The sequence below is a fragment of the Notolabrus celidotus genome, chromosome 11, assembly GCF_009762535.1.
Source record: "Notolabrus celidotus isolate fNotCel1 chromosome 11, fNotCel1.pri, whole genome shotgun sequence".
Classification (NCBI taxonomy): domain Eukaryota; kingdom Metazoa; phylum Chordata; class Actinopteri; order Labriformes; family Labridae; genus Notolabrus; species Notolabrus celidotus.
This window is the reverse complement of record NC_048282.1, coordinates 19,327,022-19,350,088: the sequence shown is the minus strand read 5'-3', so window position 1 is coordinate 19,350,088 and position 23,067 is coordinate 19,327,022. Positions and strand designations below refer to the sequence as shown.

The 23,067-nt window shown below is 39.9% G+C and overlaps 1 protein-coding gene across 4 annotated transcripts; it reads right to left on the bottom strand.

The window, feature by feature from the left end:
- Window positions 1-20: 20 nt before the first annotated feature.
- On the bottom strand, window positions 21-23,067 carry rbms2b (RNA binding motif, single stranded interacting protein 2b). Of its 4 annotated transcripts, none has more exons than XM_034695279.1 (14): window positions 22,788-23,067; window positions 14,906-15,114; window positions 10,814-10,872; window positions 8,220-8,311; window positions 6,198-6,355; window positions 5,840-5,919; window positions 5,610-5,719; window positions 5,463-5,509; window positions 5,278-5,371; window positions 5,140-5,190; window positions 4,881-5,003; window positions 3,605-3,685; window positions 3,439-3,520; window positions 21-2,763 (listed from the first exon to the last, which is right to left on the bottom strand). In XM_034695279.1, the coding sequence occupies exons 1-13, from the start codon at window positions 22,857-22,859 to the stop codon at window positions 3,443-3,445; spliced, it is 1,254 nt and encodes a 417-aa protein (XP_034551170.1). In that variant the 5' UTR covers window positions 22,860-23,067; the 3' UTR covers window positions 21-2,763; window positions 3,439-3,442. The 4 variants fall into 4 exon arrangements, with proteins under 4 accessions (XP_034551170.1, XP_034551169.1, XP_034551171.1 ...); XM_034695278.1 differs by having other exon boundaries at window positions 14,906-15,117; window positions 22,788-23,066; XM_034695280.1 differs by having other exon boundaries at window positions 4,893-5,003; window positions 14,906-15,117; window positions 22,788-23,065.

Here is a 23,067-nt window from a genome sequence, read left to right as displayed (position 1 = left end):
TAAAAAAAAAAAAGACAAGCTTAAAATCAAACCAAGTTAAAAGTTTAATTGCTGTAGAGAAGAAGACAGGACCTGCATCATGGCACAGACTGACATTGACTGAGGATAGGTTGATTCACAAAACAAAGACCGCACAGACAAAGATGTATATAGGAAGCAAACTGACCCTAAAATGTGACTTGAAAACTATTGACCCTCAGCTAAAGGACTTCTAAATACTTTCATTTAGAATTGAATCCATAATTAGCAGCAATAGATCTTAAATCTTTAGTTTCACCATTCAGTTTTTCTTCAGTATTTTGAACAGAAAGAAATGTAACATGAGAAAGTGATGAATATTTGTAAATTATAGTTTGCTTCATAGATCTCTATTCAGAGTAGTTCAATATAAAAAATATTTTCAACATTAGCAGTGCATGAAAAACAAAATTTCAGTCAAAGTTCAAGCACACCAAATCCAAACCTTCATTATCTTTTCCAGTGAAATCTAAGGCATTTCTGTGAAGCTGAACTGTCTCCAGGAAATAAACTCTTCCATAGTTTAAAAAAAGAAGACAACAGCAAAAATTATTCAAGAAAGCAGTTCACAAACAAGAGGTGATCGAACACGGAAGATTTAATTCTACACTAGGAACCACAGCTGGATGGAACGTTTGACACAACCCCATGGTGTAGGCAACTCGTCTCCAGTCACACAAAGAACACCTGCAATAGATTTTCTAGAGTTTCTACATTTCCTAAAAGTCATTTGAACGACCACATTTTGGTTTGAAATAGTTCCCTTTTAATGCAACAATGAATGAACCAAAAACGGACGAGTCAGTCAGGAATCAAACAAATCAGAACATGTGTATAATAAAAATGAATGCCATGACAGCTCTGATGTGAAGTCATAGAGTGAGGTGTTACTTGGATATCTGTAGTATTGCATTTATAAGGATAATAAATAAATTGCATAGATCGTCAGACCTTGGTGTGTTTTCCGAACATTGGACGGAAGAGTTAAAGGAAGTTGACACAGAACCAGCTGTGAACAGCCATGAGACCTGCTGTTGTTGGTTATTGCCAGCAAACCTTGTACACAAACTGAATCTACATTGCTCTGGCAGGATGAGGTAAGTCAAGGTTTTTGAACATAAACTTTTCTTACGTTTTTTGCCCACTGCTTAGGGCACAACAATCTGTAACAATGCATCTGAACCTAGCATACATGACCTGTGATGAGAAGTTACAAAGTGCCAACATTTGTGACACAGACAGAACTGAAGCATCTGTAGGAAAAACATAAAGCCTTGTTGACAACATGAAACCAGACTGTGAAAAGAACACAATCATACAAGAAAAAACTAAATTTCCAATTTAAAAAAAACGTTCAAAAGTTGAAAACATCTATTATCTTACTTTTGAAGCACACAACACACTATAAAAATAAAATCAGAACTTCTTTGAAAACATGACAAATCTTAAAAGTATTAAAAACTGGATACAAAACAAAAAAACATTTAAATAAGAAATGTAAAAAAACAAAACCATGAATTGAAAAACTGAAATGCAGAAGTAGATGCAAAAACAGCAACAGCCAGTATGAAAGAATCTCTGTGCTGACCTTAATAATCCATGTTGGAAGTGTTTCTTTTGAAAATAAAACAGGGCAGAGTTTCACTTTATCTGTTGATCTCCATGTCTGTGTAGTAAAACCTTTATGCTATAATAACATGGGAATAGAAGAGATTTAATTTCCCTTTCTTAAAAGGGGACACAATTGAACATAAATTGCACTGTGTAGACAATTTTGTTGTCATAATAATTGAAGCATTACTACACAGAGAAAGAAAATCAAAAGAAAGCAGACATACATTTAAATCTCTTATTTACAGGCAGCTCTGTGTGAAATGTGATCCTCCAAACAACTTTGGATTTTATCAAGAGGTGCAGCTCAACCGGACAAAAATATCCAGAACTTTCTGTGATAATCTCTGGAATGCTTTAAATTCTTTGAAGACTTCTTCTCTTAAATTCTCTCTTCTTTGTCATCTTTTGATTGTCTGAAGCTTTTTGTTAAGATTCTTTGAGCTCTAAACTATGAGAGTCAAGTGCCAAAAAAAAGCAATAGCTCATCAGGTAAGGTTGGAGAGAAACTAATCCAAGTCAGCACCATATCTGTTTACAGTATGAGAACATAGCTTTTTTGGAAAGATCTCTGCTTTCCTTTTGAGTCTTCTGAGTTCAAATGTTTGCACCAACCAATCAACTAGGACACATGACGCTAGAAACACAGCAAAAAAATCATTATGTACAAAAAGGCAGGTTCTAAGCAGGGACATACCAGACAAAAAGTGAAGTGAAAACAGTATATCTTACAAAACGTCAAAACATAACATGACTAAAAACAAAACATGGTGTGGAAATTTTCTTTTCCCGGAAACCTTTTAGACCTGTGTAATGCGTGTGTGTGTGTGTGTGTGTGTCAGTGTGTGTTAGTGTGTGTCTGTGTGTCCTGTCATGACTGTTATTAAAATAAATGCTTCTTCTTCTGCTCTTCCATATCCTGTTGTGAGTGGTCCTCCAGCCTTGCTTGCTTGGAGAAAAGAAGTTTTGTTTTAAAATATGAGTTTGTAGAAAATATCTTTTGTTTGTCCTCTCTGCATAACAGTCTGTGTTCCTCCGGAGCATCTTGGTGCCTTACGTGCAGAGTCACTGTGCCGAGTTTTTCAGCACCTCAGCTCTTTGAGGGTCACTCCAGCTCCAGAGGTGGGTCTAACACTGGGGAGAAGATCAGCTAGTTAGAAATAAGAGCTCATATGTATGCTCTCATTAATAGGCTAAAGTTGGAGCAGTTCCGATTCCTGATGTTCCTTTGGGATTCATAAAGTTGTATCGTATCTTGTTTTATTTAACTGAAAAAGGAGATGCTGCACTAGTATCAAAATAGCTATTCAAAAAACCTTTTTGGATCTCATGATTTCAGAACTAGCATGTAATAATAATCATAATAATAATGCATTTTATTTATAGGCGCCTTTCTTGACACTCAAGGTCACCTTACAACATTAAAACAAGCAGAGTTTAAATATCAAACAGTAAATAAAATACAATTTAAAAAGTTTTAACTGAATGGACAGTGGAGTTGTGGTCAGATGGAGTAAGCCAGTTTAAACAGATGAGTTTTGAGTTTGGATTTAAAATGTGGGAGTGAGTCAGTATTACGGGGGTCAGGTGGGAGAAAGTTCCAGAGCTGGGGAACAGAGCGGCTGAAGGCTCTGCTCCCCATGGTAACAAGGCGAGCAGGATGGAAGAGGAGGATCTGAGGGTGCGGACAGGTGTGGCAGTATGGAGGAGGTCAGAGAGATATGGAGGGGTGAGGTTGTGTATGGATTTGAAGGTGAGGAGAAGTATTTTGTAATTGATGTACACGCACTAGCAATGACCAAAACTCACCTCTTCATTTGTTGTGCTGGTAGGGGTAGGTTGTGTGTTCTGTGGGTGTCTCTATGGCAACAGGTGGTGGGACGGCACTTTCCTGAGAGGGAGACGTTGAATATTAAACCCACGAGTGAGTGTTTCACTCAACATTTTAGTGGTATACTGTAAAAGAGGACATTACCTCTACTGAGATGTTGGTGGCAGGCACTTGGGTGTACTGGGGGATATAGGTCCCCTGCATAGATGTGTTTGCAGGCATGTACTGCACGAGGATGGAGATCATAGGTTCATTAGAAATGGCAGGAATATCAGCAATAACATTGAAATCATCAGAAGGACATAAACAGAAATCTTTCTTCAATCTGGACAACTTTGTAAGAATGGATGCGCTACACTGATTCAACTTCCTACAGCTTCTTCTAAAATAACATTTAATATAATCTGCTGGTTGGTTTGATTTAACAAAATTAGCATCTGATTGAAAACATTTATGCTAATGGCCTGAGTTCATAAACATTTGAAGGTTTTACAGAGGGAGGGATTTGATTTTCTGCTCCAAAAATAGTCTTTTCTTTTGTTGTACAGTATTTGATGGATAATTAGAGATAATTAAACAAGTAATGGGTCACACATTGTTACTATTTCACTCTGTCTGAGGTTTAATCAAAGAGATAAAATAAAGACAGTGACCTGTTGTAAAGCCTCAGGAAGTGTGGGTTTAATATGGGTTATGTAAAGGACTTACTGAGGGGCGGGGTTGTACGAATCCCCTACATGGAGCTCCTTCCTGAGTTGATTAACTTCATTTAGACGACTATTTTAATTAACTAAAGACACACCTTAGAGCAGGGGTTCCCAAACTTTTCAGCCCATGACCCCCAAAATATAGGTGCCAAAGACTCATGACGCCCTATGTCCCTCAAATGTGGCTTCATTTAGCTGCTGCAGAAAATTAGCCTATCTATATGAGCATGTGGCTGTGTTTCCTGTGCTGTTATGAATTAACCTGCTGCTACTGATGCTTTTGATAATTAACTGGTCACTAACTCTAAACTTAGGAGTCATCTGGCAACAAAGAAAGGCAGAAAACTCATTACATTTTCTGTTTTCAAGGTTTTATTTCAAGTTTAGCTACTATTTTTGGTCTATATTTTTTACTATAATGGGTAAAATTTACTATTTTTAGATAACTTGAAAAAAAAAAACCATTCTGGAAGACATCTCACGACCCCCCCATTTGTGTCTCGCAACCCCCCTGGGGGCCCCGACCAACACTTTGAGAACCCCTGCCTTAGAGTACTCAATTTCCCCAAATCCAGACATTAGTTTGCATGGAGCTACAAAATACTGATTTCACTAGATATTGACAGTCTACATTGAATCAGAATGAAGTTTAAAGTACTTCTTTTCTTTTTTTTTGCTACAACCATCATTTTCACTTTTGTGTGAATACTGACTAATCTACTGACTGTGCCACTGCTGCCCATGGAGAGGTGGCTGAGCTGCTGCGTCAGGGGTCCCATCATGGATGTTGGCTGGATGGACATGGTGTGGTCCATTCCTGGTGTCAAAACTGCCCCCTATGGAAAACATACAGAAGTGTCAGCTCTTCCCTTCAGGACAAAGAGATTCTTAACAAGATAAAAAGTCGAGCAGAATACAAAGACGTATTAAAAGGCAGCAAAAAAAAAAAACATGGAGGGTGAAAGGACTCACTGTGGGCGGCATAATGTATGACTGATGATGTAGCCAGGATGGGTTGTGTACCTGCATGAACAAGAAGGACATGTGTACCAGGGTAAGACTACACAGTTAGTAAATAGGTGTGGAAATGTGATTTGTGGTGTACACTACCTGGTACGTGGACATAGGTGAATGCATGTATGGGGAAAGAGAAGACGGCCCGATCATCCGGTTTGGAGCAATGCTATAAGGAGAGGAGTAGAACCTACAGACAGAGAGATGCATGATTGTCACCACAACAAAACTACACTCCATCTAGCTGTATGCAAAAGACCAGACTGACTGGTAGTACTGACCCATTCTGTAAGGCTGTGGTGGGGTCATAGGTTAGGGTCATTCCTCCCTGGAGAAGAAGACAAAGCACTGTGTTATTATGAAGCAGATCAGTGTGCCATAACCAACGCTGTGTTTTCCCATAAGTCATTAGGACATGAACAACTCACACTATCCCCGTCTCTTGCCCAGGGCCGCCCATTCTGTAGATATTTCCCTTGGCTCTGACGCTTCTTCTGGCCTCCATCAGCAAATTTACACAATAAGGGCTCTGACGGCACTGAAACAGTCAGGAAACTTTATGTTATATGAATTTACATCACCTTTTAGTTTTTTTTTTTGGTAAGATGCTACATTTAGACAAGATGCCGTTTTATGAAATATCAAATAGCAACCTCACCTGGAACTCCAGGTGGAGTCTTGATATATTTCCCATTAAAATGCTGGATAATGGCTTCACATTTCTCTGTTGACTCCATCCTGAAGTGAAAATATATAACAAGTATTAAATACAACACCTGTGATCAAGATTAAGGTTGTGCTATATTTACTTCCATTGAGAAGTACCTATTCTGGCCACCAGAGGGCTCACTCACCATGATTAATACTGAAACATAAAGTTGATCCCTAACTAGTGCAAGGACCTCTTTTCTTTTTGTATGAGAGCATATTTTCATCAAAGAATATTAGGCTCCACCATTGTGATCAAATTCAAGCAGCTGATTAAATACAAAAGACTAAATAACCAAAGCTTTTACCTGGCAAAGCCTACTCCTCGGCTGGTACCATTGGCGTCACGGAGGATGCGAGTGGAAATGGCTTGACTGAAGGGCTTCAGCATGGTCTCCAGCTCCTGCTCGTCCATGGATAGAGGCAGGTTAGAGATGTATAAGTTGGTGGGGTCCTGCTCTTGTTGCTGAATAGAGAGAAGCCAAGAGAGGATTAAAGAATGAGGATGTGGAGCAGACAGAGCTCTTAGTTTTCATTATCACAAAGTCGGCAGCCCTCCAAAAATCAGAGTGGAAGAGAGAAACTGAGAGGGTTTTTGAAGTTGAAGGATAATTTCATTTTGGCCTTGCATGAGAAAGCGTGGATGAAGTTTAATGACAAAAAAAGCCACCCAGAGATGGTAGAGATAGCATTCTGGCTGGACTTCAGCTGAACCTCTCCCTCTATTTCTGTCTCCTCTCCTCTTATTCATCTATCTGACTCCTTTTCCACCACACACTACTCCTTCCATCACTCATACATTATTACCATAAGTGTAGAAGATGGGCTCATTGTGCGAGACAAGCCTCTTAAGATGATGAAAGCACAAGATCCAGGTAATGTGATATCAAAGCGTAATTACATTTCTAATGGCTCTCCAACCATGGATGATTATGTTCTCTCACTCAGTGGAGAATCACAGCTGAGACATTTTGGACAAAGACCTTGGGAATCATCTGAAGAACATCTGAAGCGTTGTGCTATCACCTCCCCAACAGGCAAACATCACCACCCTGTTTCCCTGTCACACAAATTAAGCACCTTTTTCAATTTGCATGCAATAAAAAAAAATGAATTCATGACACTACTAACATTTGATTCTAATGTTCACCTTTCTGTGCTTTTTCCCTTCCTGCTCAAACAAATCTGATTTGAGCAACAGCATCTTGTAAGATAACCAATCTGTATCCCCCTCCAACCATTCTGCATATTCATTATCTCATAGTGCAGATGTGATTAAAAACCTGTAAATGCAGCGTGAATTAATTTCCATGCCATGAATAATGCATGTTCACTCGCCGCGACCTGTGGTGAAGGTGATTTCTCCTTCACCTTCCTCCTTCCCTTCCTCTTTGGCGGCAGTGTGCAAACTACAAATGGAACTCAAACCCAGGAAGGGCAGCTGAGCAGAGAAGCTGCTGTGGGTTTCAACCGGCGAATGAATCAGACTGAGTCATAGAGAAAACTGACGCTAACATAAGCCCTGTTGTAAACCCGGTGTGAAGTGGAGAAGGGAATCGAGTTATTTTGCGAGCAAGGAGCCATATGAATGTCAGTGATCCAGCTTAACGAGAGATCAGCTTTCCTAGGGTGTTGGGGGGCGTGCATGTGCGTGTGCGTGCTTGTGTGTGTGTGTCATAATCCTGTACAGGCAAGGCTTGCGCAGTGCATGTGTGATTGTCAAGGGTGCTGTAAGTGTGTGTGCGTGTATGTGTTGACAGGGCGGGTGGCTGGGCAGAGGGCCCTGCTGACTGGGGAGCTGCTCAGACACTGAGTCAGATGCCACCAGGGAGAACAGACAGGTCCTTTGTACCAGGAGCATGTTCCTTCAACACTGTCACCACTATGAAGACAAACACACACTCATGTACAGAACATGTACATCTGTGCACACATGTACCTGTGTGCATCCATGAACTCCTGTTTATACATACACATAATTGTCAGTGAATTAATTCCCTTAAAATACACTGATTTAAGCACACACCCATATGTACAGGAAGAGCAACGCCCAGCAAACACACAGGCATGTACACACACACAGACTGAGGCTTAATTGGCTTATAATTGTGAAAAAGTGTGAGATAGAGAGACGGCTTCTAAAGGAAAATCTATTAGAAGCAGATAAGGGTGAGGAACAACCCTTCTGCTGCAAGCTTAATGACTAAACATCTGAATTAATAACAGACATTTTTGCTGAGTCACTGTCAAAATGCAGAGAATTTAACTCAGACCAACAAGCTTTCAGAAATAAACCTTCCAAACACTAATATCTTAAGCAGGGTTCTTACCTTGGCCATTTGAGCCTGCACGCCACCCGCTTTTAGCGCAGTCACCGCCTTCTGAGCCGAGGCCGGGTTGTCAAAATCAACGAAGCCATAGCCTGCAGGGTCCAAGACATAATGCAACACATACAAGTTATGACAATGTGATACAGTGCATAGTGCTAGACTCTGTTAACTCAGACGTGATTTGAACTGATGAAGCACATAGCTTGGCAGTGTTTGAATCTGAAGAGACAGTCTGCTATGTTTGAAATGCACAATGCCCAGTATCATTATTCAACCTTGATGGACTTTTCCGACTTCAAAGTGTCTGAACCTACAATTCAAATGATTTTTTTTTTTTTTTTCATGTTTTGACACTTTGATTAAAAACAGGATGAATCCTTTGATCTCGATCCAACGTGATCATTGTAAACAGGCTCCTGCTACACTACTACATATGTTCTGGACCTGCCCTAAACTTCATAGTTTCTGGTGTTCCATCTTTGAGACCTTTTCTGGAATATGTTGCACAACAATAGACCCCTCTCCACTGATTTCACTATTCGGAGTTGCCCCAGAGATGGCCAGAGATTGCCTCCTTTTAATGGGCGTCAAGCAAACATGATGGCTTTTTGTTCCCTTTTGGCCAGGCGGCTTATTCTATCTAAATGGAAGGACCCTGTACCTCCAACATATAGCCAGTGGATAAGGGAGGTCATGTGTCTTGTCCACCTAGAGAAAATCAGATACACCATCAGAGGTTGCACCAGGACATTTTTTAACACTTGGCAACCGTTCATATCCTATGTGGAAAACATGACAGCTGCCAACATGACTCTGTAATCCCATCTTTACCTTTTCATTCTTATCTATATCTATATCTAAATATATATATATACATATATTTTTTTTAAAATTACACATATATTTATATTTTCTGTGTGTGCGTCATGTCTCTATAGATGTTTTTGTTTAATTGTCTGGCTGTGTGCTGATTGAGGATCTAGTGCTGTGGAAAAGGGAGTAGGACATGTTTGTTTTTGTCTGTGACTGTCCTATGTTACTGTTGTTGTTGTTTTCAATGTAAATGTTTTTTGTGACTATATCTGAAAAATGAAAAAGACATTGATAAAAAAAAAACCCAGGATGAATCCAATAAGCAGACATCTGAGGAATGACTGATTTAACTTGAGGGCAAGTGGTTGCATCTGATCTCAGCTGAGGGTTTCACAGTGAAGAACTCTGACCTTTAAACATTTATATTTGTAAATAATTTTAGATGCTACAATTCTCCCCGTCCAACTCCTTATTGTAGACTATTTTCTGCTCGCCCATTACACACAAACCCAATAAACCCCATTTTTTTTTGCATGACAACATATGGAATTATGAGCATACTGATAGAGCTGCAGTTATTCATTTCTTAAATCTGCTGGTAAAGTTTTATGTTAAAATTCCTCCATCTGGCACTGAGCGCTAAGAATCCTCCTTGTAGTGCTACAGCATCTATCTAATGTTTAAAAAAAGATTTATTTTAGTTTTACAAGTAAGTGGTGTAACATACAGTTTCTTATTGTGCAGGTGCCATCTAGCAGTTTTTTTTGCAGAGGCTCTCTAAGCTGGAGGAAGTTCATCAATCTGTTTTCAAAAACTGTAAAATTCATCAGCCCACATGTTTTGCTTAATTATAACAAAACTTGAAAGAATTGCATCTTCACACTTTCCTCCAATACAGAGTCCACTCACAAACATGTGCCCATAGAAGTGTTTTACTGCGAACAGTATTGTAAACACTTTTCAACAAATACTCTACCAAATTAAACATGTAAAAATGAGCACATTTTGATGTCTTGTTGGATAATGTGTGTTAAAGCTTAGGATTTTGTTTGTACACTATTTACCATGATTGGAAAACTTCAACAGCACTTTGGCAAGAGTTTGCCTGTTGCATGTTATGCTATCACTGTCCAATTAAAAAAGTGTGTTAATTGAAAGGAAGCAGTGTGGACACTGTTGGATGGACATTGATTAAATATCTATATGTGAAGTATGGGTAGAGGGCATCTGACAGTGGTATGATGGACATCTTGCTAACTCGCCCAAAATATCTTGCTAATACTGGTATTTTGTTATTCTCATTATTTGTGATTTTTTTTTAATTGTCTATACAGTATTTTTCTTCTCTGTTTGTTGTTTTGTTTATTTGTCTGGGTTTTTTTAAAATTATTTTTCATGCCGGTCAAACTCACACATTTTATCTTTATTTTTATTATTTTTAACTCTTCGGCCTGGCACTATTTGGTCCTGTATGTTGTGGATATGTGCTGTTGAATTTTTAAAATCCTCATAAAAAGTCATACAAAGAAAATGTGTGTTAATTGACTCCCACACACTTTTAATAAAAGGCTAAAGAGAAACTTCTGATGTCAATCAAGATTTTGTATCAGTCAGTGACCCTGTTATTTCTGGTTTCATACCACAGAAACCCTTTCAGAGTGTTCACTTCAGAGATGACACACTGACATACTTTGGAGCAGGGTACACCACCTCTGTATGACCTGACCTTTCAACCTCTGCTCAACAGTTTTGTTCAAACAACTGATGCATGCACACCTCACCTTTGCACTTGTTTGTAGTCTTGTCCAGGATGGCCTTGGTGGATACAATTTTTCCATACCTAAAAGAAAGAAAGGTCCGTGCTAAGTAATTATACTCCCAAAGAGTGTTTTTTTAAAGTCAGTTTTAGCCCTGCAGCATTGCAGACACAGCGTGGTTTCTCCTAACTTAACACACCTGAAGAGAAGTGAATAACAAATCACCTGACAGATTCAGTGTAATAATGACACTGAATACAATTACCCATCTGATAATGAATGATGTGCATATAGAAATCCTAAGGGATAGGCGGGACATGAACTAAATAAAATAAGAGTAATGTCCCTTGGGTTTATGAATGCAACTACAGAACTAAAGATTTCCAATATATTTTTCATTCCAGCCCTCACACAGATGTCGAAGGGGACAACAACTCAAGGGGGGCAAACATATATATATTTGTTTTATTTACAGAAAGCTGCACAACACTATCAATGCTAAAATCTGCATTATCTTTCCAGCTGGCTGGCTATAGATCCTGCAGATATATATGATAGAGCCTGGCCGGGGGAAATGCTTCTGTGCAGCACAGTGTCTATCGGTTCCCATCTCTCCAGGCATGTGCATGCAGTGTAATCTGATATGCCTCTCCTTGGCTGTCCTGTCCAATGCTGGCCCACAGCCATACTCTCATTCTGCTAACCAGCTCCTCTCCAGGCAGCACTCAACCCTCCACTGGGTCTTAGTGCCCCTCACAGTGCAATGCAAGCTTTCATTCTATGGCTCTGACTGCTGCGCTGCCACATCCCATCTGAGCTACTTTATAATACACTCTAATAATAAGGATTAAGCTCTGGTCTGCTGAAATTGTAATATGGCCGTTAATCTGTTGGATTTCTCCAAATTGGAAATTAAATGGTTTCTTTCCAGTTAATTTAGGATCACTTACTAAATAATTCAAAAAGAGAACTGGAAATATTTATTCCCTTTCAGAGGTTGCTTCGGTCACCATGAGGATGATTGAGCATTTATAGGAAAATCCAACAATTCTAAATGATTGATTCAGACAGCTACAGTAGGTTACATTAATAAATTTTGGATTATGAAGAATGAGGTATTGAATACAAAGTATCAGATTTCACTTTAAGACCAAGCCATCATTGGCTTTCTTTTAATCTGTATTTACAGTTCCTTCATAAAAATGCAGAATCTGTAATCACTGGTACTGGAAGTGTTCTGGTTTTAGTTTGTGGTGTGTTTGTAGTCTCAGTTGTGTTGGCCAATCCCTAATAAAGAGGCTTTGGCCAGATGCAGGAAAACATTCAGAGAAAGGGAGAGAGAATGCAGTGTTCATTAAGCAATCAAGAAACCTATCAGTGGTCACCTTACAACGGTTTGGCTCTGTATTAATCTCCATAAGCCAAGGATGCCAAGGTAGCGAGAAAGATTGGGAAAATGGCAACTCTCTGAAAAGGAAGTCTGGCTAATCGCTTGCCACACCAGCTGAATGCCAATGAATTATGAGATTGGTTTGCTCCTAAATGTTATTAATTAAGTTCACATTATGAAACTCCATTTCTCCTTCTGCTTCATTACAATGATCATCTTCATTCATAGGTCACAACTGTATTTAGGGGAGAACAGGGTTGGTTGTCACAAGCTATAGTTTAGATTTTTATTAGCTAGCTAAGTAGTTGTTAGATGGTTGTTAGCCTTGATGCTAGCAAAAAAAATCCAGTTGGGGTTGGTTGTCACATTGTCTTTGGGGTTGGTTGTCACATGTTACAATCAACCCCATTAAGCATTAAGTTATGTAGGCCTATCACTTGTCAGTGCAATTAAACTTTCAAATTTGGTTCTGCCTTCTTGCCTTTTTAAAAAGATGTTTCCCATTAAAATACCATTCTGACAACCAACCCCATAGTGTGTGACAACCATCCCCGTGATGGGGTTGGTTGTCACAATGTGTCAGCATGTCTTTGATAGTTAATTGCCTCTTTGTTACAATGAGTTGGAAAATGAGAGGGATACACATTTCAAGCCAACACCTTAAGCTTCAATTTAATGTAGGAATGACTATTGAAAGATGTTTTGATGATGAGCAATCATCAAAACAGTAAAAAGTGTGACAACCACCCCCTACTTCCTTTACTAAGAACACGTGGAGATCAAAAATGGGTTCTTCCTTTTTTTAAACCAATCCTGTCAAACCATATTCACATTGAATCTATCTCCTGTTGGTAAACTGAAGTTCCGTTGTATAATGCATATGATTTCTATCATTATTATTTTATGGTGACTTTCTGATTCAAAGCCATAGGGTGCCACCAGCCAGACTGTATGGAAATGCTAACATTGTCCTCCTATATTTTCAGGATGCATTATTACTGACGGTTACACAGCAATCCACATCTTCTATCTGACTGACATTTAAACTGAGGGCTATACTTGCTGCCCTCTCTGGTTGTCTAGATACTAGTTTACTTAATAATGCTCAGAGGTCTTTGACTACACGGTGCAGAGCAAAGAGTGGGGCTACAGACTCAGCCATGTGTGAGAGAGCACAGTGTACTTCAGCCCCATGTCCATCCATGGTCAACCACCAGAGACGGATCAGGGCAGGAACCGGAGCGGCAATGAGGCACCCAGAGAGACAACTGCAGGGGCTAGGGATGGAGAACCAACCCCCATCCCCTCTTCTCATCCCTCAGTCCTAACACGGTACATCTCAGAGCTGCATGCAACTACTCTCGGTGTGGGGGAGGGGGAGCCCTGACACTATGCACATATTTACTGTTAAAAATTTAGTTTAACAAGCTAAAATTGTCCACAACTTGTCTTTCCTACTGTTCTACATCTTCATCAACATGTATGTTGCCTGTTAACTACTATCAAACACAGACTCCTCTCTTTATGTCGTCTGAGTCTCTAATCGAGAACAACATCGGCCTTGATGTGCTCTGCTAAAAGGCAAATTTCATGCAATGATTTTATCTGCTCTGTAAAAGCAGAAATACGAGAACTTCCCCCACAGAAACACCACCTGACACACAAACCCTGAACTCTATTCACTCCTCCCCCTCTGATTCTCTCCATCCACCCCCTTTATCCCCTTCCACACACACACACACACACACGCACGCGCGCGCACACACACACACACACACACGCGCACACACACACACACACACACGCACACACACACACACACACACACCTCCCTCTTCATGCCATTGCCCTTGTTTGTCTTTCCCTTTCCCCTGGGCTCGCCGTTTCCTGTAGGGTTGGGCAGCCTCATGTGAGCCATATCTTCCAGACAGCTGTAAAATAGCAGGCCTCTCCCTCCCTCTCTCTCTCCCTCCATTTTTCAATCAACCCAGCCCCCCTGTTCCCTCCTTTTTTCTTCTCCCACTCTACTCTTGTGGTCCTCATCACAAGGCTCCAGAATTCAATTAACAGAACCCAGATCATTCGTCTCAGCCCTGCTTGTTTTGATGTCTTCCACTGCAGGCCTTACAAACACATCAGATGGATTGGATGATGTTGACTGTTTGATGTTGGACTACACAGTGTCCACAACGAGGAGTCACACTTAAATTGATGAGCAATGCAAAGGGGTATTTATAGGGCAGAATGTGACTTTGAGTTAGGATAGTATCGCCACTCGTTGTCATCTTACTGCAGGGAGGAGCGATAATTTATAGAGTCTAAACGTCAGGGAGAGAATGAGTGTGAGAGAAGGAGACTAAACATTCTGTACCTAGTTTTTGGAAAGTCTGCACCATACTGAAAGCTCTTAGTTTGCAGGCCAAATGATTGTTGTTTTTTTCTTATGACCACTAAACGATGGCCCTTAAAAACATCTGGGTGAACACGTGGCCCTCTTTGAAGACCCAAAAATACCTACTAAAACCTGTTTATCCAAGTACGCAGTCATGCAATCCTTGATTCATTCATCCAGCCAGCATCGCACAACTACCCATGCACCCATCACTCTGTTCTCTCTCAGTCTGCTCTGCAACTTCAACCTGTTTCATGTGTTCAGCAGGCAGCCGGGGTGAAATTAATGGGGTGTACATGTAGAGGTTAGAGCAATTGGTTTTTGGGTGACTTACGGCTGACAGAGTTTGACCAGATCCTGGTCTGTGGTCCCGGGATGGAGGCCGCGGATGTAAAGGTTGGTTTTGCTCAACTGCTCTCCCCCACTGCTGCTGCTGCTGCTGCTGCTGTTGCCATTGCTGATGGAGTTGGAGGTTGAATTGTTATTGTGGTTGTTGTTGGGGCTTGGAGGAGCCATGTGATGGTTGGATGGAGAGACATACGTCTGCTGCGAAAATAATAGAGGGCACAGTCAGGTTTTGGATGGTAAAGATTCACAGAAAGTAGACCAATTTTTGGGGGCGTGATGTTAATTGTATAACTGGATATTCAGCAAGAACAGCTGGATAATGGTCTACTGAATGACCAATTAAAAAAATGCTCTTATAAAGACACAATAAGTTAGAAAACTAGTAATGGTGGTTGGTTAACTTAAGACTATATCTCACAATATCAACATTGGGTCACAGAGTCATATGCATGACACCAATAGCAACTGAACTGTTTCATTTGACTGAATGGACCACATGGCACTGACTTATAAAACAGATGTCTATTAAGCAAATAACCCAACCCTTTTTGCCAGTGAAGTGCAAACAATTGAAATATAAAAACTAGGGATGCACGATCCTACTTTTTAGGTCCCGATACCGATATCGATACCTGGGCTTTGGTATCTGCCAATACTGATACTAGCCGATCCGATCCTGGTATTTATTTAACAATCTCTATTCCTTAATGTGAGGATAGAATCATGTTTTGGCAACTTCAGGCTTTTCTGACTTCAAGGTGAACTGTACCTGGGTTCCAAGTGCTAAACAAGAGGCTGAAATCCCTTTATTTCAAGGATCTGGAACAATTAAATCCAATAACCTGTCAGTTTTTTCACACTTTGAATCCATTAATAGAAGGTTTCTTGCTTCTTTGCAGTGAGCTACAGCTGACGTAAACTTTCTTCCTTTTGGCTCCCATTATATTTTTCAGCGCAACTGCCATCTGTCGAAACCATAGACTGTATAAAATATGGACGTAGTATCTGTGACGTCACCCATCTGTTCCTGAGCGCTGTTTTGAAGCCAATCGACGGCGGCAGCCATATTGGAAATGTGGAACTCAACCAGTCAAAGTGTGACGTAAAGGGGCGGAGTTTGAGCCTCCTAGCCAACAGCTATGTGTTCCCGACCGGGAGTCAAGTCAGGCTTTAAACATGTTTATTAATGCTGCAAAGATTGTCTTTTTCCCATTCATGTCTATTTGGTTTCCGGTGTTTCTGCAGCCAGCCTCAAGCGGATTCTCGATGTATTGCAGTTTATAACACTTCTGCATGGGCTTCATAGTTTGAGACCGGAGGTTGCCGCTTGAAATAACCCAACCCTTTTTACAGATGAAGTGCAAACAATTGAAATATGAAAACTTGAATACATTTCTATAGATCAACAGTAAGTATATGTGAGAATGCAGCATGTACCTTGAGCAGGATATATACATATTCACATTAAAAGTTTATACCTACAGATAGTATCTCTGCATGCAAGTTTCATGAGCAGACAATGCACTGCAGGATCTAAATGTGCTCCGTTTAGCTGTTGTTGGAACCATAAAATCACCAACTAAGAGGCAAAGATACCAAAAAAGTGTACTGATAAAATAAATCACACTTCTCTTCAAACAGCAATACATTCTCCCCATTCACACTGTTTGCTTAGAAGATAAATGGGTGGTAGCCCCTTGAGTCAATGTTCAGTCTGCTTACTCTGACCTTGCCCTATCTAGTAAAAAGTTGTTGCCTGTAAATGTATTTTTCTTGCTTAAGAGAAGGCTGGGACAGAATCGTTACACTGTTTGTATATAATGCACACGATGATCACAGTTTGCATATGATGCGGGTGCCTGGTAGTTTGGTTTGTAAATCGTAACATATTTTTAACAGAATGTATGTAAATGTGCAGTTTAGATTGACCTACTTCTGAGTGATTCAGAACTTCATGCTGCTTTTGGCAAAAGAGTGCATTGTAAATGTTTATAGCATACATGGGAACTATGGTTTGTATATCTTGTGCTGGCAACAAAATCCTTTTATAAAAGTCAAAACAAAGCACTTAATACTAAATCTGGCTTTAATGAAAGTGGCTGACCTCCACACTGCTGCGAGAAAGGCCTTTTGTTGTTGGTTGAAGCCAAAGGGGTTTTGGCAAACTGTTTTATTGGGAGCCTTTGAAATGTTTCCAGGCTAAATTGTTCACATGGAGATCTGTAGATTATCATTTGTAAATAGGACCTTGTTTCTTGGAAATAAATATATACAGTATATATTTTTGAATATGTCGCCATTAGTGCTTTGGGCAGCAAAAGAAACGTTTAATATAATTGGTATATATTTGGTGGTTGAGCAACCCTCCAATCTGGTTTTACTGACCTTTTCAGGGAAGATACTCTTAGATTAAGCATTATGGTCAAACGTAACTTTTGTATTCTCTCACAGGACTACATAAAAATAAAAAGACTGTACGCTCTGGGTCATTTATGTGGTAACATCAGATCTTCTGAACTGATTCTATGACCAGGCCAGGCTTGTTTGCAAGTGGTTATGCATGTGAGAGTAAAAAAAGAAGCAGTTTGAAACATGGCTCAAGCTATTTTTGTGGCAAGATAAAGTATATCTTAAACATACCCACAAATGAGGCAATAACAAGGTATCTTAACAAATGCATTTCGAGATACAAGCAAACATATAACACTTTTATGTAACAGCTGCTTTTTGTAAGAATACTGTCAGAAGCTTATAACCCTGCACACTGAGTCCCAAATAAACTTTATCACATAGGCACTAAAGTAAAATGTCAGCTGAGTTAGGTCCCTGTGTTGCCCTCCTCCCAGTGCTGGTGGAGGAGGAACTGTTTGATTAGTCAGGGTCAGCAGGCTCAGCCCTGGGGAACAATGGGATGGCTTGTTGAACACCATAAGGTCAGCACTGGAGCACCAGCTTATTAACAGAGCCGGAGATGTCAAAAGATCGCTAGAATTAAGCTAATTATGACCTCTATTTCTGTCTTTTGAAGATGTTGTCAGACTTTCTAGTAGCCTATGTTCATTTTTTATTCCAGAGACACAAAATAATAAGGGAACATACAACTTGAAAAAATAAAACATTACTATAAATTGGGAGTTTTTATATATATTTTTAATATAATATTAAGTTAAAATGAAGTTTTAAAGAGATAATTTTTTATATTTTAAGTTATATTTTTGGCTTTTATACCTTTATTGATAGTGGGGAGGACAGTGGATAGAGTTGGAAACTGGGAGAGAGTGGGGGAATGACATGCAGGAAAGGGCTGCAGGCTGGAATGGGCGCACAACTTAACCATTAAGCTAAGACGGCACCCTAAAAGAGAGTTACTTTTACTCACCATGTTTGCATTGCAACCAACCAGAACTACATGATTTAACTGCCATTTTAACATAAATATGTCACAAGTTAAATTCTGTGGAGTCAAGAGAGCTGTCCAACATGTCTTGGCTGGAGATGACGTAAAACCAACAAAAAGTGTTCCTATTGGTCAACGGCTGTGTCAGTCATTTTAAAAGTCCATCACAACCCCGGCAGGCAGCATGAACACGGAAAAAGGTGCATACAATTAAAAGTTTGTGTATGTTAGTAATTTGTGTGTACGTTTTGCGGTTTATTATACATTGTATGCAACAAGTTATTAATGAGCTGTAAAGGACTATGGTTTGATGGCTGCAGCATATTAAACATTTAGTTAGCAGGCTGGAAGTCCTGCTGGGGGAGGGAATAGTTAACTTTTGCTAGCTGTTAAGTTTTAACAGTGTATCAGTTCACAACTTGAATGTTTTAGCCTGTCTAACGGGGAATAACATTACTGACACGCTTAAAATATGTGTTCTAAATATAGTGAATGCCTCTTTGATGAGTTATAGCAAGTTTTTTAAACATGCCTGTTAAAATTTAAAGACCTTCTCAGACACTGAATTGGTCACATCTTTAATCTGTCTTTCTTTTATTACAATCACAAAATCCTGTTTTGGGTTTGTAAAACCTTTGAATTGTATGTTCTGATAACAATAAGTGTCTGTTTGGTTTGCTTTCCTCTGTATGACAAGATTAATATCAAACTTGTGTCTATAGCCAGCTAACAGAGCATTCTTCAGGACAAATCTATGCAAGACACGCTTTTATTGCAGATAAGAAAATATTTTCTATTCAGCATGATTTCACCTAAACCTAAAAAAGTTTCACAAATCATGATTATAGAATAAACTCACATTTGTTTATAGCAACCTGCCTTTGAACACTACTGTATTCTGTAGCACTAAAATGATCTTTTGCAAGCTTTATTGAAACCCAGCCTCCGAGCTGCCTTGTGTTTTCCTAACTGTTGGGGAAATTTTCAAAACGTTCTCTGTGTATTTTGAGTAAATATCAGAAAATCACTGTAACTCAGGGAGCCCATTTATCTTAATCATTTTCTCTATTCTTCCTCCAGTCTTTGGCATCAAGAGTTCACTGTTTGTTTTTCTCCACACAACCTCTTCCCGTGCTCTCCCTTGCCTCCAGTGTAGGAGGCCCGCATACACTATCAGGAGAGATGCACCTGCAGAGGCCTTGGGAGATAGGATCTGACGGGAGACTGAGCCTGGGCCCAAGCCTAGCTAGTGAGGCCTGTCTAATTGGGATCTGAGCTTGTTAGCGGAAAATGCTAATCCCTCTCATGTGCTCTCAAGTCAGAAGGTAGTGTCTCATTAAAATCGCTCTGCTAGGTTCCTTTTGAGAGATGGATGGCAGTGAGACAGATCCACACCTACTCCCCATCTGCCCCAGCGCCAGGTGTTTTACCCCCCATGTAAGGTAATGCCTGGTGTGCTAATGCAAACACATGCAACTATGAATGCAGAATAATAGAAATGCACTAAGAAAGGGGAAAGTCAGGCAGAATGACAAGATTCTTAAATTTGAATGACTGGAAATCACACTCCTTATTTCTTTTCTGCATATCTTGTCACTTAGCCTATTCATAAAACCTGACCTCCTAGCATGTAACTGATTTCCTTCCTACTTTTTACTTCTCAGTCCACAGCTGCTTACATATCATATTTTGATCATTCCTTGCATCCATCAAAGTGTCATCCCCTAGCATTCTTTGGATTCCTCTGCAAGGTTTAGGTTTCCCTCCCTAAGTGGACAGGAGTTATTGCAGAGGGGGTGCAAGATAAAAGTTCAAGAAGTCATCTTCAATTTGAACTTAATTCCTGGGCACCACATATCATGGGGAATAGTCTTTTTCACATTAAAATCAAGGCTGATAAATACAGGAAATTCTCTTTTGCAAAATAAAACATACACAATCTTCAAATGACTTCAGAAAATGTTATGTACAATGAATTGATCACCTCCTGCCTTTGACTTTCAGAGGTACAGTTGCCTCCAGCCACTTTGCTACTCTGTACAAAGAACCGAGAAATACATAGTCCTCAAATCTCCATTACTATTACAGAGCATGCAGTTATCATTGCAGAAAGATAGATCAGCTCATTACCTTGTCGTTACAGCTGTGCGAGAAGCATAACTACAGTTAGGGGGCCTCCTGCATGTAGCAGAGAGAGCCAGTGCAGCAGGCAGCAGCTGAAGACTGATGATGTGATTACAGTTTGAGGGAGCAGAGGTGATGCCTGTGGGGAGCGTAGGTGATTCAAGGACTTTTTTCATTTGAGGGAGAACAACGAGTGCTAAATGTATGCCTCTAATTCAATAATAACAGCAAAGATATGGGCCTGATTGTCTGACACTGAAATGTTGTATATTTCTGACAAGGCAAACCTCTTTGCTAATGTTACCATGGATGTTAGAACAAACGTATAAATTCTTCTAAAGGTCCTATCATTTAGTTATAATCTTCACACTGAGATAAGCTTTTGGTTACCAACATTAGAAAAGTAGTTATACCATGAACTGTTTGAATCTGCCCCAAAACAAAATGTTGTTTTATATAATTTTTCCATTAAATAATACTTTCTACTACCATACAGTTACATTTCAAAAATGCATAAACTATTGCCGGAAAACATTTTTGATTAATGTTCATTAATTAGAATCTTAATGTGGTTTCCTACCTGCTTTGCAAAATAAACTTTAGAGGGCACCGTTGAAAAGATCATAGTGTCATAGAAAGAAATATATTCTCGTTTCTGCAGTAGCAATAAAAAGAAAGAAAAACAGCAACAAAAGCAGTGCAATGTTGGAAAAGAAAAGTTTGATAGCGTTGAAAAATCCTCGGGTAGGATACTGCTAAAAGGTATGACTTCTTTTTCGCCGTATGACTGATTCCAGTTTAAAAAAAAAAAAAAGGTTATGCTCCTCAAAAACAGTATGTTCCAAACAGGTATCAAGCTCACTGAGCAGGGCAGAGAGTAAAATCTAAAGACAAGGGAGTCATCAGTAAGGAGGAATGTTCTCCATGTGAACGGAACCACTGACAGACAAGAAATAAAGGTATGCGAAACACAGGGGAGAGAGAAAAAAGAGAAGGGGGAGTTAATCGAAAGCAGAGGAAAGGGGGGGGGGGGGGGGGGGGGGGGGGGGGGGGATCTCTTAATCCTTTCTTTTCTCCGCCCTTTTTCTCGTAGTAAAGACAGACCAGGGGTTACCACTTGATGCTGGATTTACAAGTCTTTCCTCTGTGTGACTTTGGCGCTCAAACAATGTAATGTGTAAAAAAAAAAAGTGCAGGTTTTCTTTCAAAGAGAATGTTTGCATTTGCAGAACCCATCTTTGAAGTAAGTACATTGTCTGAATCCAGGATTCCAGGAATTCCAGGTCATTAATCTGAGCAATCTGAATTCCTGCCAGCGGTGAGGCAGGGAAGGGAATAACACAGGGAAGAAGGGAGGTGTTTAATTTCAGTTTAGCCCAAACGTTACTTAAGAAATGCTGAGTGGAAGGCATCCACATACTTCATATCTTCTTCCAGTCACACTTAATCTGCATCAGTTAGGAGGAAAATTTTCAAGAATCAAGGAATGCTTCATGGAGGCATTACAGAGTTAATGCAGATGTTGAAAACAAGCCTGTATAATCCTGTAACATATTAATATCTTTGAATTTAAAACCAAAATCTACATAGTCTCAACACAAGGAGTGGTTAAAAATGGATAACAATGTCTCCACATGAATTATTCATATGATGGGATGAGCTAATCAATATCAGACCTTCTGTCTTGTTCCATCTCTGTTGTCATTGCTCCTTAGGAAAGATGTGATAGCCTATATATATATCCACATATGTAACATCTACATTAGCTTCATTACATGGGCTGTGTAACTTTCCTCTTTTCATGCAAACCCTCTCAGTCATCATTAGTGGGGCTGAAGGGGTGGGGCATATCCTTACGCTTAAAACAGGAAAAAAAAACTTTGATAACTTGTGGTTAATTCATTGAAAACATTACCCGAGCAAAATACACAATTTATTGGTTAATCAAGATACAACATAAAGTCATCATTATAACATGTTTATGCTTGATAAAGCCCTGCAAGCATCTACAGCACATTTGTAAGCTTTACTATGAGCGAAGGCTAGATAGAGGAAGAGATCAGCGACGGAAAAAAAAGAGAAAGCAAACTATAGTAGTAATCTACAGGCAACAATGTAACGGGCCAGTTGTTCGTTTGTAACAGTGTTAACAACAACCTGGAAACAGCCGATAGAAAAGGTTGCAGCAGCGAGTAACAGTTTAAACGTCGCCTGTGATCCACTTTCAAGGACACTGCAGCTTAAACAGCCGAAGAGGCAGAGCGCAAACACTAACGCCGCATCAAGAAAACACTGAAGTGTTTCAGAAAGAGAGGACAGAAGTAGGCTGAGGTGTTTTTTTATTTACCCTTTTGCTGTTTTTGCCGGTGAAGCCGTTGTATGGGTTGAATCCTGCCCTTGGCGGTACAGAGAGCAGCATTTTTCCGCGGCGCTGTGTCCGGAGGAGCGGAGAGAGCAGAGGCAGTCAGCTGACGTCAGCCAGGGAGAACCAGCCAGGAACAGCGGGAGTGATTGGAGTCGCTCTTCCAAGCACTCCATACACACTTCACTCTGGCTACACTAGAGCCAGCCCTAACCCACTTGGTGCCCTAGACAAGATTTTAACTGGTGCCCCTTGTATTGTAACC